The sequence below is a fragment of the Caenorhabditis elegans genome, chromosome X (assembly GCF_000002985.6).
Source record: "Caenorhabditis elegans chromosome X".
In the NCBI taxonomy this organism is placed as follows: Eukaryota; Metazoa; Nematoda; class Chromadorea; order Rhabditida; family Rhabditidae; genus Caenorhabditis; species Caenorhabditis elegans.
This window is the reverse complement of record NC_003284.9, coordinates 14,033,221-14,048,436: the sequence shown is the minus strand read 5'-3', so window position 1 is coordinate 14,048,436 and position 15,216 is coordinate 14,033,221. Positions and strand designations below refer to the sequence as shown.

At 34.6% G+C, this 15,216-nt stretch overlaps 1 protein-coding gene and 9 non-coding genes across 10 annotated transcripts; 5 read left to right on the top strand and 5 right to left on the bottom strand.

Annotated features, from left to right (window-relative positions):
* Nucleotides 1-518: 518 nt before the first annotated feature.
* Nucleotides 519-658, bottom strand: C04C11.18. The gene has a single exon (NR_072499.1). It is a non-coding gene; the product is annotated as an Unclassified non-coding RNA C04C11.18 (non-coding RNA).
* An 81-nt stretch (nt 659-739) lies between these two features.
* C04C11.22 lies at nt 740-930 on the bottom strand. The gene has a single exon (NR_072498.1). It is a non-coding gene; the product is annotated as an Unclassified non-coding RNA C04C11.22 (non-coding RNA).
* Nucleotides 931-1,861: 931 nt separating this feature from the next.
* Nucleotides 1,862-2,086, top strand: C04C11.7. Its single transcript, NR_072497.1, has one exon. It is a non-coding gene; the product is annotated as an Unclassified non-coding RNA C04C11.7 (non-coding RNA).
* A 752-nt stretch (nt 2,087-2,838) lies between these two features.
* C04C11.5 lies at nt 2,839-2,981 on the bottom strand. Its single transcript, NR_072496.1, has one exon. It is a non-coding gene; the product is annotated as an Unclassified non-coding RNA C04C11.5 (non-coding RNA).
* A 756-nt stretch (nt 2,982-3,737) lies between these two features.
* On the top strand, nt 3,738-3,991 carry C04C11.11. The gene has a single exon (NR_072495.1). It is a non-coding gene; the product is annotated as an Unclassified non-coding RNA C04C11.11 (non-coding RNA).
* A 1,366-nt stretch (nt 3,992-5,357) lies between these two features.
* C04C11.12 lies at nt 5,358-5,545 on the bottom strand. The gene has a single exon (NR_072494.1). It is a non-coding gene; the product is annotated as an Unclassified non-coding RNA C04C11.12 (non-coding RNA).
* Nucleotides 5,358-5,619, top strand: C04C11.14. The gene has a single exon (NR_072493.1). It is a non-coding gene; the product is annotated as an Unclassified non-coding RNA C04C11.14 (non-coding RNA).
* A 2,798-nt stretch (nt 5,620-8,417) lies between these two features.
* Nucleotides 8,418-8,621, top strand: C04C11.19. The gene has a single exon (NR_072492.1). It is a non-coding gene; the product is annotated as an Unclassified non-coding RNA C04C11.19 (non-coding RNA).
* A 64-nt stretch (nt 8,622-8,685) lies between these two features.
* C04C11.20 lies at nt 8,686-8,854 on the top strand. The gene has a single exon (NR_072491.1). It is a non-coding gene; the product is annotated as an Unclassified non-coding RNA C04C11.20 (non-coding RNA).
* A 2,114-nt stretch (nt 8,855-10,968) lies between these two features.
* arrd-25 (Arrestin C-terminal-like domain-containing protein) lies at nt 10,969-14,643 on the bottom strand. Its single transcript, NM_077937.9, has 7 exons — nt 14,427-14,643; nt 13,944-14,153; nt 13,659-13,886; nt 12,972-13,559; nt 12,747-12,908; nt 12,568-12,702; nt 10,969-11,685 (listed from the first exon to the last, which is right to left on the bottom strand). The coding sequence occupies exons 1-7, from the start codon at nt 14,628-14,630 to the stop codon at nt 11,458-11,460; spliced, it is 1,755 nt and encodes a 584-aa protein (NP_510338.1). The 5' UTR covers nt 14,631-14,643; the 3' UTR covers nt 10,969-11,457.
* Nucleotides 14,644-15,216: the final 573 nt, after the last annotated feature.

The window sequence follows — 15,216 nt, the reverse complement described above, 5'->3', positions numbered from 1 at the left end:
TAAAAATAATTCAAAAAAAAATTAATGTCAGTTGAATTTCCAACATTGTGACAAAAAATGTGGTGTTAATTATTTTACGTGGTTTCGTATACTGAAAAACTGTATTTATTTACATGTTGATGTCAATGTGAAACATGATAAAAACAAAAAAAAAGCTTCACTATTTAGGAAAACTATATGAATTAAAAAATTACACATAGTTTGCGATTGGGAAACAAATTTCAAAAAAAAGGAAACCATACTTTTTTTTAGATATTGGCAGTAGCATAATGCACTAGAGCAAATATACGAAGTTATATTCTAGAAATTTGAAAGAAACGCAACAAAAATCAAGATGAAAGCATGCAAGTTTTGCTCTTTATATATCGTCTCATCACCCGTTCTTCTGCGACATTGGAAGCAATTATCCACACTATCACTCAGTTCCTAATCGATTTGAAAATAGAAAAAAAAATCGGAAAATGGAGGACAAAACAGGGGCAAAAAGAGAAAAGCGGTCGGCGGGGAAAAGAAAACGAAGAAGCGGTTGCGTGTGTGCCGTACTCTCTCATCGTCTTGTCTTGCGCAATTAGTTGTGATTTTAGGAAGCATGCGTGTGCATGTATGGGTGCACTTGTAGCTGATTGACTTATGCGCATCTCCTTCTTTGATAGAATTGCCGAGTAGAAGAGTTTAGATTTGTTGGAGTGATGGAGAGGAGTCACCGCTCCTCCTCATCCTATTCCTCCACATCTTCTTTTTTATTGTGACTGACTTTGTCGGGAGCCTTGCTCCAAAAACTTACTCTATCTTACTCTATCTACCACATCTTCGTCTTCTTGCGTTGGCCTTTTTCCGCCAACATTTTTGATGTAATGTGTCTTCGGAAGGCGTCTGAATAGAAAACGAAGCAGAGTTGCATGTTTTTCGGCAGTTCTTGGATTAACTTTTGTGGATTGGAATGTTTGTCAGAATTAGATGTGGAACCATCAACTTCAAAAACATTTGGGCCAAGATCATGTTGTGTAATTTAAAAATAACAAAATTATACTTATACTGAAAGAGTTCCAGTTGTGATAGCCAAATTCAAAATAGTCTAGCCCTGCATTGTAAGTACATATAATACGATGAGGCCAGGATAGACCTTTAGTTTTCAGTTTTTGCAGCGTCAATGTTATATATCATATTTAAAAAAATGTTACAGTTTGACACCAGAATTTTAATTTTCAGAAAACGGTTAATTGTGCAAATACCTATTACAATCTAAATGAATCAAATATTGAGGGTATTTATATTTTATTAAACATTGAAGGTTAAGCACCAAAATCTGAGGCTTTTATTTTTTAGACCCAAAATTGCACAAAAATTATCGAATTTTGTAATGAGACGTATTGAAAATTCTGGAAAAAAAGCTCATTTTCAGCTAAAATTAATTTTTTTTCCCAACTTCTCGGCGTCGCAGCGTCTGGAACTCAATGTTAATTAAATTATCACTCTTTGATAAATATTGTGGTGTTTAATTAGGCGTTTATTATATGGGTTAAAAAAATTGTATTTTGTCGTGCTCACAATATAAAATGCTGCACAAATACATTTTAAACTTTTTTAAAATAAAGAAATACAATGACCGAGCTCCAAATTGATTCAACTATCGCAGTTTCAAGAATATTATTCAAAAAACCTGTTTTTCGAGAATTTCATATTTCAACCAGTTTCAGAAAAAAAAATCTGAGAACAACGAAATTTGGATGACAAGAAAAAAAAGAAGGAAAAAGCGCACAGAAGGAAACAGAGGAATAACAATCTAAACAAGAAGACGTCGTTGATTAGCTACTTGAAAAACGTTCAAGAGTCCATACGAAATTTCATTTCCAGAATGTACGGCATGTGACTCTCGAAAGATTGGCACCAAAAGACAGAAATTGTTAAAAAGAGGAAGGAAAATGAGCATTTTCAATTTTCACAAAGACAATAGTGTCAAGACTCGCGTTTCGTATGTGCAATTGACATTGTTCAGTACTAATATGGATGTTAACCAAAAAACATGGATCTGTGTTTTTTTGAAAATTATTTTAGGCTGAACGGATATTAGGAAGCTGCTACAATTTATTCGAAAAGCTGTAATTTTTAAGTTGATAGTTCAATTGAAAACGCCTCGTGTATAAAACTTGCACTGAAGGTGTCCTTTGGAGAAATTGAAATTTAGCCAACTACGATTTTTCTTGCAAGAAATGATTTTTCTGAAAATAATTTTCGAACTCATGTTATTAAACCTTTTATACAAATTTCAGTTTGTTTAAAAGCTTTCGTTAACTGATGAAATTTCAATTTTTACAGCGCACAGTGCTTAAATGGAAATTTTCTAAACTGAAGCAAATATTTTTTTTCGAATTTCAAAGTTATCGGAGGTTATTGCTACATTTCAACTTAATTATTTTTCAGTTAAAATTTAAATTGAAAAAATCCTAGAATATCTATGTTTTCTGGATTTGGCCTTTGAAATTAATACATTTTCAGCGTTAAAAATCAAATATAAACATATGCTGTTAAGTGGGGAAAGTTCAAACTTCATATATATATGGATCAGAACAATGTGAGTTGAAATAACCTTTTCTAGTGCTAACTTATACATACAATAGGTATTACAATAAAAATTATTTCGATGCTATTTTGTTTTAATTGGATAACAGTTTTAAAAATACAAGACAGTATAATATTTGAAAGGAGAATCTTTAAAAAATTAAACATTGGTGCAAGGGAAACAAAATTTACTTGCAAAACCAATAAAGCAGCAGTGATGCGAAGTATAAGAACAAGTGATTAGGGTATTTTGTTGTTGCCTCTCTCTTCTCTCAATCACCTCCCAACTATCCCACCACACTTTCTCACTCTACCATCGAGTTGTGCTCTAAACCAACGCGGCACTTGTTTCATGTTGGGGGTGCTCCGCCGTCCGTTAGATCATGCTCATAAATCCTAAATCGAGTCGCATCATCAAAAAAAATGTGGAAAGAGATAGCGGAATGGCGGGACTTGTCGTCCTGAACGTGAAACTTTCTGCAGACATTCATTCGGTAAAATTTTCTTAACCCCTGTGTACAAAAAAAAATTCAAGGAAGTCAGTCTGAAATAATCACTGACTTATTGGGGCTTCTACTATTTTATTGGGGAGAATTAATTATTAAATATCGAAAATCGAATTTTTTAGGTAACTTTTTCATAGGGAATCTAATTGGGAGGTTATATAACAACAACAAAAATATACTAATGAGCTCTTTTTCTTATTTTTCAATAATTCGAATTTTGTTGATTTTAGGTTTTAAAATATTTGTTTTCACAGTTTTCGATGCTTTCTGGAAAAATTATATAATGTAATTTTTCCATTAAATAAACAAAACAAACTGGAAAAAGCAACTGTCAAAAGTTAACATTAACTGATCGAAATTTTAGGGCTTTACTTCAGGATCAATGGATCAATGGGAAATGGATTTGAGCGCTGGCAAAATGTAAAAAAAAATTACGTAAATTATTGGTTTTTTTTTAAACATTTTAACACAAAAGGCCTGCTCAAAAAGTAAATTAAGCTCAAATTGTAAAAAAAATGGGTTCAAAAAATATCATGGGGCAGATGAAAAAAACTTCCTAACGGGGAAAAACTCTTGCTGCAAGTGAGATATTTAAAGAAGAACTTGTCACACTCATCACTTTACTCATACAATTTTGATATCAGACCACTGTTTAGTGCTCTCTCTCGTGGTGGTGGCGGCGTCATAATCAACGCGACATGACATTGTGACGAAAGCAAGTCAGTCCCACTCCCCTTTTCCATCTTCTTCATCAACTCTGGCGCCCTGGGGGCATACGTCCGAGAGAGGACCCGTGCCCAAGCCGATAATTATAGCGGAAGAGCGGACGCGTCGAAAGATGCGAAATTGTCAAATCATAAGTGACAGGCCGGCAGGGCTCTCCGGCGGCAACTGGGTGTGCTGCAATGCCGCCCCGATGAGTTGTGTGTGAAGGATTGAAAATAAGTATGTGAGTGTATGAAAAGAATGGGTGCCCTTCATTGATGAAAACCCCTCCAGTATATGATTAGCCAAGTTTACAGAATTCAAAAATTATGAAATTAAAATTTTGAAACACTGAATTGAAATTTTCGTGAGATACCGTAATTTTCTATCAAGTTTTGGACATCTACTCAAGTCCAATACTATTAGAAAGTGCGAGACTATTTGATGAATAACAAAATTTCATTAATTCGGACATGAAAAATAAAAAAAGAGTGATGAATTCGGTCGGCTTAGATAAGTTATTTGTCAATAACTGTAGTATATTATATGCATAATTTTTGTTATAGATAAATCAATAAGAACAAAACCCAAAAACTAAATATTTGTTCACAAGTTTGAGAATTATGACACAGATTTTTAAGAGTAATAGATTTTTTTAGAAACCGTTGAAATAACGAATTACAAAATAATGCAGATTATACTTTTAAAGTTCGGTCTCACTAATGAGCAAATGAAATAATTTATAAAGATTTCCAGTTAGAAACAAATTCGAAAAAAGAATCATATTGTAAGTCTGAATACAGGATAAAAATGTATTGAGAAGTTTCAAAGATCTATTCGGAACAGTTGCGTGATCAAAAAACCCCAATCAATCGTCATTTGACACTTCATCCCATTCAACAGCAAAGAAACAAAAGTTCATTTGTTTTTGTCTACTGACAACATTTTTGAGCCAATTATCTTCCCAAAGTGACTTACTACAAATACATTTTAAAAATCAAAAAATTATCGGTTTATTAAAATATTGCAAGCAGGAGTTTAGACACGTTTTTAGTAGAAAAATTTTTTCAAAAGTAAAAAACTTTGTTTTCAAAGTAAATTTTTATTTTCACAGAAAAAAATGAAACTGAATTATATTATTTTTTGATTATCAAAACAATAGATTCTAAGGCACAATTTAATTGTCATAAATATTAGTCAAATGAACTTGTTACAGCATAAAATAGTGTAATTCATAGAAACTTTTTTTTTACCTCTAATAGAAACATGTGAGAAGGTCGGCGCTTCTAATTTGGAACAATGTTTAAAAAAAAGTTGAAATTGTGAATATAGAAAAGTTTGAAAATACTAGTGCATTTCCTTGCCGAGTAGCTCATCTCACTTCAAAATTATCGCAAAGCTCTAAGTATAAAAAATAAATCTCCCATTGCTATGATTAGTCATTAATTATATTGAAACTGCTTTGAATGCCATCGTCAAAAAGGCAAAGTGTGATAGGAAATAATGAGAAGGCATTCGACGAGTCGAACCCAAACGCCATTGGAAAATGATTTGTGCTGCACAACTCATTTTTTATCCACAAACTTTGTGTATCACACCTCATTGGCTCTTATGGGCGCGCTCGATTGGAGCCATAGATAAAGAAGGCGTCGGTGCATTTTTGCGTTCGTTCTCTACGATTTTTACACAAAATAGTTGTGCCCAGTTTTCACTATTCAAATTGATGACGAACACTTTGCACCCCCCCCCCCCCCCTCTCGGCTGGAGCATCCTAAGCGGAGCCGTGGAGATAACTCGATGAACGAAAATTTATTGTTAAACAAAAAGGCAAATGATAACATTAACATTTCTCTGACAACACAGTGATAAAGAGGAATAAGAGGGACCACTTTCAAGCTGATTTGTACATTACGTGGTGATTCAGGCTGGCAATGGTTTTTAGTCGGGATATTTTAAAAAAAATTCTGTAGACGTCAATGCTTGAAAATTCGTCTAAAATTTTTAAAATCCCCAATTTTGGCCTTTTTTGAATTATCATGCTTTATTGCACAACTCAATCGTTTATCTCACTTTATTTCGTTGATTAGAGGATATTTAAAGTCGATAGGTAACCAAAAATAATCGAAATAGGATACCTGGTTTTAAAAAAATTGCGTTGAGAAAAATCACGTTGAAACTCAAAATCTAAATGTTCTAAGTCAATTAAAACTTGTGTAAAGGCCCAAAATTTTTAATATGAAAAACCGTTGGGAAAAAAAGGACAGGGGCAGGCATTTGTAGAAAAATGACCAAATTTTAAAAACTGGCAACATAACATATTTATTGTTTTTTATAGTTGTTAACTTGCCAACAATTGTTTTTGGTAGCCAAGAGTTGCAAATTAATAAATTCCTCTTTTAAAAAGTTTCGAAATAGTAGTAATTATTAATTATATGTACGCGATTTTGAAAACTTTTAACTATGAATTTAACTTTATCAGTGTGTTGAAAAATCACTGCGTGTTCCAATACTCAATAACCCGGAAAAATTGAAAAAAAGTTTATAGTCAATAAAGCTTTGTGTTTGTTTGAGAGAACTAAAAATTGTGTTACTGTCCTTTTTTTTGGAAAGCTATACAACTTAAAATGGAATATTAAACGGTTCAGAAGAAAAAAGTTTGAAATTTCTGAATAAAGAAAACGCGACCACGCGCGATATTATTTTCAATGTTAGTTAATTTTTCAACGGCACGTCCAGGAAATAAGTGCGAGGGAAATAGCATATGATGTCCTGATGCGTTTTCCTGCTAGAAATGACCGAGAGCAAAGCATGTCAGATTCTATTAGGCCAGTGATGTATGATGAGACGATTTTTGTTCTCAGTAAGAACTTTTCTATCGCCAATAGATGGGAAAACATTGTGGCGGGAAGGAAACGTTTGTGAGATTGATGGATGATGATTTGCATCAAGAATAGCTTTAATTTGAGATAGAAAAGCATAAATGCACATGGATTCTAAAGGTTTGAAAACGAAAAACAGTTCACACAATGCGACTTGCAAAACGTTTTTAAAATAATAGAAATCAATTTTTGGATCCAGTGAATCGAAATCTTTGCACTTTTCTCGGTGAATTCAAATATTTCAGAGCTTACAAACTTAAGTGTTTTGTATCACATGGTAACAAGAAATTTTGAATTTCAACGTGAAATTTTCAGAAAAAAAATGCAGGAGCCAATCACTATTTCCATCAGAAAGTTGATCGAAAGTCATATTTTCAATCACTTTCAGGAAGCACAAAGAGCAATCGAAAAATAATTTTGCATTACTAATTCGGAAAATACGGTGTAAATATAATCTACAATTCGAAAAAAAAACTGATCCCCAAAAAAATTTGCCAATAAAAAATTTGCCAGTATCATGAAATTAAACAAGCAGATTGCTACTTTTCCATTTTCTCAAAAAATACTATCCGGTTCCTAGATTTTCCAAAAGGTTTCTTAAGTACATTGTCAAAAACCTAGAGATTTACAATTTTTTCAGCTTGTAATTGAGGAGGCTACTACACGGGACAACTTGCTTGTAAATAAAACAATAAAAAGCGATTGAGCTCATCGGTGGGACAGAACAGCAAGTCCGACGGGAATGCGACAATCGTGTTCTTCTGGTACAACTACAGCGTTTTTAAGGGGGGGGGGGGGGGGGGGGTGAAGATGGAATTAAAAAAGATTGAAGAAAGTTGGAAAGGAAGTGGGTGAGGGCACTGAGCCACTACCACATAAACAACTGACGAGGTCATAATCGCTTATTATGTTCTGTCTCCTTTTGCTTCTGCCCCTTCATTCTCAAGGAGCCTTCTTTTTAGAATTACATTTCCGGTAAAGTTGGAAAGGAAGGGGAAGATGGTGAGTAGAACCAAAGATTCACAAAAGAAGTACGAATTTGCTAGAAATTCTGAGTCCAATGTTTTAAATGTATGGCTTACTTTGAGACACTGTAGGAGTTCAGGACTGATAGATCCTCAACGACTGAAAAATCAATGACAGCTATGGAAATGAAATGCCGATTTCAAATAAACTTCAAACATCAAATCAATCTGCTTCAAAATAATTTTCCAGTACTGTTCCAAGTAAAGCACACCCTAACAGTTTGTACCTTTGGCAGATTTAAGTTGTACACACATTTTATCTGTACCATAATTAAATTTTCTACAAATGTGTTTAATTTACTGGAATAAAATTACCACCCATGAGTGCTGCGCTACGTATCAAAAAAGCGAATCGTGCGTTACGAAAAAGTTTCTATGAAAAAATTGGGAAAACTCATTGGTCAGTAATAATAAATAATATCAACTAATACGGAATTTCTAAAACTCCTTCACCTTTGTCAATCGATACAATATCTTTTGAAAAGTTATATTTCAAAAAATCGTACCACTGTAGAAGAAATACTATAATTTTTGTAGGGAGAAATGGAAAGACTAGGCCAGATAAGTTAAAAGTTAAAGGTTGAAAATATTGGCAAGTGATAAAATATTACAGTATAAATCTACGAGTCCCTTCCAGAAAGAGCTAAGAATGCTCAAAACGACAACGTGGTAGGAATGTGCACTTTTGCGTGCAATAACCTGCCGACAATTGATCCGACGGATTGATAAGAAACGCGGCCCCAGAGACCCCAAAAACCAGGAGTAGAAGGATCGGTGATAGAGAGGAAAAAAGAAGCACAGCAGAAGCAACAGCAGGATGAAACGAAGGTTGCGGAAGAGAAAGGCTCGCTAGAGACAGAAAGGGTGTCCAACGCACACACTTCCTCTGATTGCTCATCGTTCTCTTTTCAATCTTTTTCGTGGCTGTTGGGCTGGGCGCCTTTCTTTACTATCCTCCTGCCATATCACTGGAAGACACCAGGAGCACACGAAAACGACGAGTGGATGAAGGCAACGGAGAAGATGATTGTGGAATCTGGCGGCCTGGCTATCCAACATCCAGTTGGTGCATTCATTATAGGTGGCGGACAGGGGTATCTCTGTTGCTCTGTGAGCTCCCCCACCCCCCACTCAACTGTGTTCCAAAATCGCGTCCCGGCGACCGGACAGACAGATCCCTTTCTTTTCATCAAAACACAAGAGCTGCAGAAATTGACTTAATGTATAATTGATAGGTACCAGAGAGATATGGCTCTCGAACCGACGACAGGCCAACTGTTGCATAAAATCATCAAACGTTGCATGACAATAACGATGATGACCCATTCGTCGCAGTTGTCAAATTTCTTTAGAAAGTAGTTATATACATATATGGTTCCAAATGTGAGTGATGGATTAATTATCATTTTTAATTTTGTTCCATTGCATATTTGGCAAGATCTTATTTACAAAAATTAAAATTGGAGAACTCTCAACAATTATTAAGTTACTGAAATTGTTTTTTTTTAAACGAATTTCTAAACCAGCACTATCAATAAGAATAGTTCGACACATCTTGTGTGAAATATCGCTGAGCGAAAAAAATAATATGACACCTTATCTTTAAAAACGCCACCATCACTTCTACTCGGCTATGGAAATCTCGCAATATTTCAATTCAGTGCAAAAATATTGTATTCGGGGTAATGGCACATTTGAGTTCAATTTTTGAATTTTTGGCTTTCAAACTTCCGTAATCAATCCTTGAAAAATGGTGAGTTTCACAACTTACTGATCAAATAACAACACTTTCTGATGACATTTTCCCTGGCACTCTGTCTCCCCAACTCCACCGTTTCCCCTTCCGTCTTCAAAAACCCCATCAACGCCATCAAATTCTGTTGAATGACATAATCTCGCAAAAAATGTGTCGGTGGCAGCGAACTCTAGACACTTTTTGAATCATCAAATATATAGAGCTGATCAGATACAAACAGACAATTTATGAGTTTTGTGACGAATGGAAAAAATTGCGAACATGTGGTCAAAAAGTGGGTGGTGATATGAAAAGAACGGGTGAAGAAGGGGATAGTTGTCAATCTTGGAGTTGACAGATTGTTTGGAACTTATTGCGAGTTTTTTTTACACCTAGCTGCCTGAAAGAACAGATATATAGGTGTTTTTGAATATTGTGAAAAAAGCGATTATTATACCTAGTAAGATGCTGTATACAAAAGCTAGATTTGCACTAACTTTACCAAAAACTATTACGCATCACCGCAGGAAACACTTACAGGTAGGTTTTTATGATAAAAACTGCTAAAACTGGAGGTTGAGCAATTTGGGTTTTGTTCTAGTAACTTTCATCATAGCGAGCGGAACCAACCATAAAAAAAATTTGGATTACATATTTATAAAGTATCGTTTTAGAGTTCTGATGTTAGTCACTGAATCAGTAGAATTTTATCTGATGAATACAAAAATACATACCGACTTTTGCCTAGTTAAAGGAAACAGTAAAATTTCTCGAGTAAGGTAGTGGATTATTAAAATTAAATTAAATTTTTAATCAATGTTATTACCATTCCATTTATGCATTTAGAAGTTAATGTATGTATATTAAATTTTGTTTAAATATACAATTGAAAATTAGTCTTACATAAAAGACTAATAAAAGTAATATGGTATGTATTATTAATAAATTTATTGTGAATATACATATATACTTTTTATCTACCTAGATTTACCACCCAAAAATATGGAATTGAAAATTGCGCTCTGAAACGAAATAGCACATTTAGAGCTTCACACTAATCCTTTTGAAAATAGAAACTACAACATTAAATTCAAACAAAAAGTGTAGTGCTTCCTACAAATAGATTGTCCCTAAGGCCGATTAGTTTTCTAATTTGATTATTGTTTCCTGAAAAGACTTCTAAAATTTTAAAAGTATTAAATTAAACTACGATATTAAAATTTAAAACAATTTACAGCCGTCTGGTCAATATAAGACTTGCACACACTTTTGCCATGTTAATATTCTGAAACATAGGATAAAGTTTATTGATAAGTTAAAAAATACCACCAACACTGCAATGCTTCGAAAACTTTACAAGCATATAAAAAGCTTAGAGGAAAACTTTAAAAGCTGACTAGATGACTAGTTTTTATAGACTAGGAGACTATTTTGAGAGCGTTGCATTCTTCGCGTTTTGTATTTCTATTTTAAATTTTATGTTTTGTAGCGTAGCACCCAGTTGTTGTTTTAGCTTATCTGAAAACCAAAAGTCGATATCATGAATCAGTATTGGAAAATGTTCAAATTCGAAATTTCTTGTAGGCAAAGCAAATTTATAGTAAGAAAAACATAATTTTTCGAATATTTTGATTGCAGAGTAAAAACGTTCACAAAAATTGTTACGGATATGTGAACAAAAACTTTAAAATGTAAAAAAAGGGAACAATGAAAGAGACAGTTCAGAGAATTGGTTGGTATTTGGGATAAAAAGCAGAGAAAAAAATAATGGTGACGGATCACCGGATGTGGCGCCTGGAATCCAAAAAAAAAACTTATGATCTTGAACGAGCTCAATAAAAAAGAATGACAAATCAAAAATACCGACAATATAAGGATAGGGCTCGTTTAATTTTAATTTCAGAAAAAAGGAAGATTCTTTGGAAACAACATTTTTGGAAAGAGGGCAGCAGAAAAATTGAAATAGTGTTCTGACAACGAAAAATTACTGATTAAAAATACAGAACATAACATCAGTGGTTTTTGTATTATGAGATATCTGAGTGAATCTATTCCTCCAGTGTCGTTGTGACAGTTTCAGTAGTGGTGTTCTCCTGGACCAATGTGGATTCGGATCCATCCGCGTGCTTAGTCACCGTCGTCGTTTTGATCGTTTTCGTATCTCCGTGTTCAATGACTTCTGTGGATACGATCGTTTCTTCTCCATTCTCGTTCACGATGGTTTCTACAATTGGCTCGACTGTTGGGGTGGCTGGAGAGTGCTCTGGGGAGTGATGCTGAAATTATAAAGTTGTTGAAGAGTGTATGAATTTGAAGTTTTTTTTTTGTTAAAAATGTAGTTGTAAATCTTAAATCAAATCTTAACATTTCTTTGCAGTTACCGTAATTCCTCTATTAGTTGTATGCAATACTAATTTTCAATTGGTCGGTAGGGGGCAAGACTATTAGAGACTGCAAGACTAATTTTCAAATGTTCCATAACTTTGACACGTGATCAATTTTTTATAGAAAACCCCAATTGATATCGTTTAAACAACGAAAAATACATACTTTTCTAAGATTTCATCAATTATTTGAACGCTTTTGAGATCAATTTACCCAAAAGATGACAAATTTACTGAGGTTACCGCAAAATATTGCTGTACCGGCAAAAAGAGGGGTGCAAGATTATTAGACGCTGCAAGACTAATAGAGGCTGCAAGACTAATAGAGAATATACGGTATGTAATACTTCCAGTTAACATACATATGTATACTGTCACGCCAAAACTATTGTTTCGGAAATGGTGAATGTTGAATGGAGTCGGCAAAATCAGGGCGATGTTTTTTTTTTTTAATTTTTCAACTTATATTATTTCAAGTGTTTTCTCTTTTGTAAAATTGAAAGAAAAAATTGATGCGATGCGGTCGTGCAAACGTTACCTATAGAGCGATAGTTTTGGCGTGCAACAGTTTCTAGAATAATTTAATAGTGGAGTCAAAAAACTATAAATATAATTAATTTTTCAACCAGGTGATTAGAGGAAACTTCACAATATTTGTTTTGAAATTTTTTATAAATTTTGTAAAAATAATGACCGGAAATATTTTGGACACCGAATAATTATCAAACTGTTTTTGAATAACTGTATTTTTCATTTTTCTTTTTCCAAACTAACCAATTGATGCTCAACAAGCTCTTCAATTCTTTCTCTGGCTTCCTTGATAATCTCTGGAACCTCAGCGCTCTCCGCCACACGGGTCTTTGATGTCTCTACAGTAGTTTTCTCATCTCCAGATGCGTCTATTGTGGTCTAAACTTCACGAATCAAAAAGTTCCATTGATAATGTCACTAACCGTCTCAACTTTCTCCGTCTTCATACCATCATCATTGACTGTGCTCTCCAACACTGTTTTCACAACTTCGCCTTCCGTCTCCACAACTGTTTCTTCCATTGTCTTCGACTCGTGGCCATCAGAATGGGTGACTATTGTGCGCGTGGTAGTCACGATAGTTTTCTGAAAAAAATCGGGTTAACATTTGTTGTTTTATTGGTAGAAAAGTAAATTTCAAAAGTATACCTCTGGCTCGTACATGCTGTGAGGAAGACTGGGCTCTGTGCTGATGACTGTTACACTGGCAGCTTTTCCATTAGTTCCAGCATTTTGAGGGTATGGATAGACTGGAGTGTAGACGAACGGTCCATTGACAGCAATCTTACCCTTCTCGTCGGCTTCCTCAACTGGTTGTGGTCCTGTCACGAATGATTCTAATGTGTTGCTCTTGTCTCTTGTAGAGAGCTCTCCAATTTCGATTGGAATTTCGAGTAGAATATCTGTTCCAAGAGTCACTTGAATTCCATATTCTACTTTGAGGAATGGAATCTTGCGGAATCGTAATGTAGCTGTAGATGGGCTCTCCAATAGTTTTCCATATGGACTCAGGATATGCTCAATCTTTGATGGATCCTCATAATCTCCCTTTGTGCTTGGACAGACTGGTGGTACTGTAAGAAGGAAGAGCCCAGATTGCTCAATAGCTCCCTTCGTTTTGGCTGGAGTTTCTTGATTCGACTCTAATTTTCTGACAAGAAGTGTTCTCCATGGAGATGCTGCTGAGATTTCTGGAGCACCGACTCGACGAACGCGGTCTACAAGACGAGCCTCCATCTGAAAAAGTTGGTGGTTATGTTTTAGAAAAAGTTAGAAATTCGTGTGCTTAAAAAAACTTATTGGCTTTTCAGTAATAACAATATTTCCAGCACTAACGTGATTAAGAATATCCTTGGGATGCTTGCTTCCAATTTTCAAGTTTCCATAAATAGCTTCGCCAGGCAAATATCCAGTTTTTGAGAGTGCAAGCTCTGCAGCCAGCTTTGATTTGCAGCAGCACTTTCCAAGAATTGCTGAATCATCTGTTTGTGCAGCTTCGCCGGTAACAATGTGGCCCTCGGATGGTGAAACCAGTGTAAACGCTTTTTTCACATAGTATTCGTGCTGAAATGTAACAAAGTTTAGTTTTCAAATTTGAACAAAAAATTACAAAAAACTCACAATTTTTTCAAATTCATCTTCTTGGACTAAACTAGCGCGAATAAAGTATCTAATGAAGGCGTGTGGTCCTTCGTACGTGCTTGGGCATCCTTTCGGAAGAGGGCACTCGAATGGTAGACTGTAGGTGAAATCCCCAATCCATTGGAAATGTCCAGGCTCTGGCTTGCCTGGTGGACGTTCTAGCAGTGTGAAGTCTTGGTCAAAGTAAACCTGAAAAAATATAATTGAATGTAAATTATCAAAACTTTTTGAATGGATCTTTTATTATGTCGTTAAAAAATTTTTTTTTGCTAAATTTAGCCAAAATTTTACCAGCTCTAATTTATAAAAATTTGAAACCGCCGTGACTATGTTTCAAATTTTTTTGAGAAGTATCAATATGAATTTTGGTTTTTCTACGCCATTAAACATTGGTTTATAACTTCTAAACTTCGAAATACTGTCAATACTGTCATTTTCCCCACTAATGAAAAAACCACAAACCTTTTCTATATCGTCTTTTTTTAGTGGATCATTCAGCCACGCGGCTCTGCCTTTCATTTGCAACTTCACCGCATTGATTATAATTGGTTTGCGCAGCTCGATGAGCAGTTTACCAGTGATCAGCTCTCCTCCTTTGAAAGTTGGCTCATCTCCAGCATCCAAGTGGATGTCAAATCTGGCGACAATATCAGTTTCCGTGCCCATTGTGTGCTAAAGACTGAAGTTAAATTTGATGAAAGACTAGATATGGGACGGATGGAAAATTATTCGGTGTTTCCAAAATGTTCACAAAAATTTTTAAGGCTGCGTTAGGATAAAACCAAATGTACGTACATGTTTGCGAGTGTGAAATGTATGTCTATTTGTGTGCACAGTTGTGAATGATTTCGTAGGGAGTCTATGAAAAGAATTGAAATTGAATGAGAGAAGGAGAATGTCAATAAAAAATGAACAGGTAGGAGACATTCGGTTAGAGGTTCGGGGTAAATTTACGAACTTGTTAATTGAAGAGGAAAAATGGGAGTTGTTAGTCCTAATTTTTTTCCTCAAATTAAAGTGGATAGAGAATGTTGCGATGATGAAATTTTATGTGTTTCGAAATTTTTGGACTTGACTTGTTGTAACTTTTTTTTACTTAAAAAAAGCAATGCAAGGTATAGTATTTGAGAATATAATTTGAATATTTCAAGGATATTTTTCAATGATTCCTTGCTAAACTGCAGTGAATTTATCTAAGTAGAGTTTGAGTTATTGTGATAATTAGAAAACTATACAGAAGTCTCAAAATCAA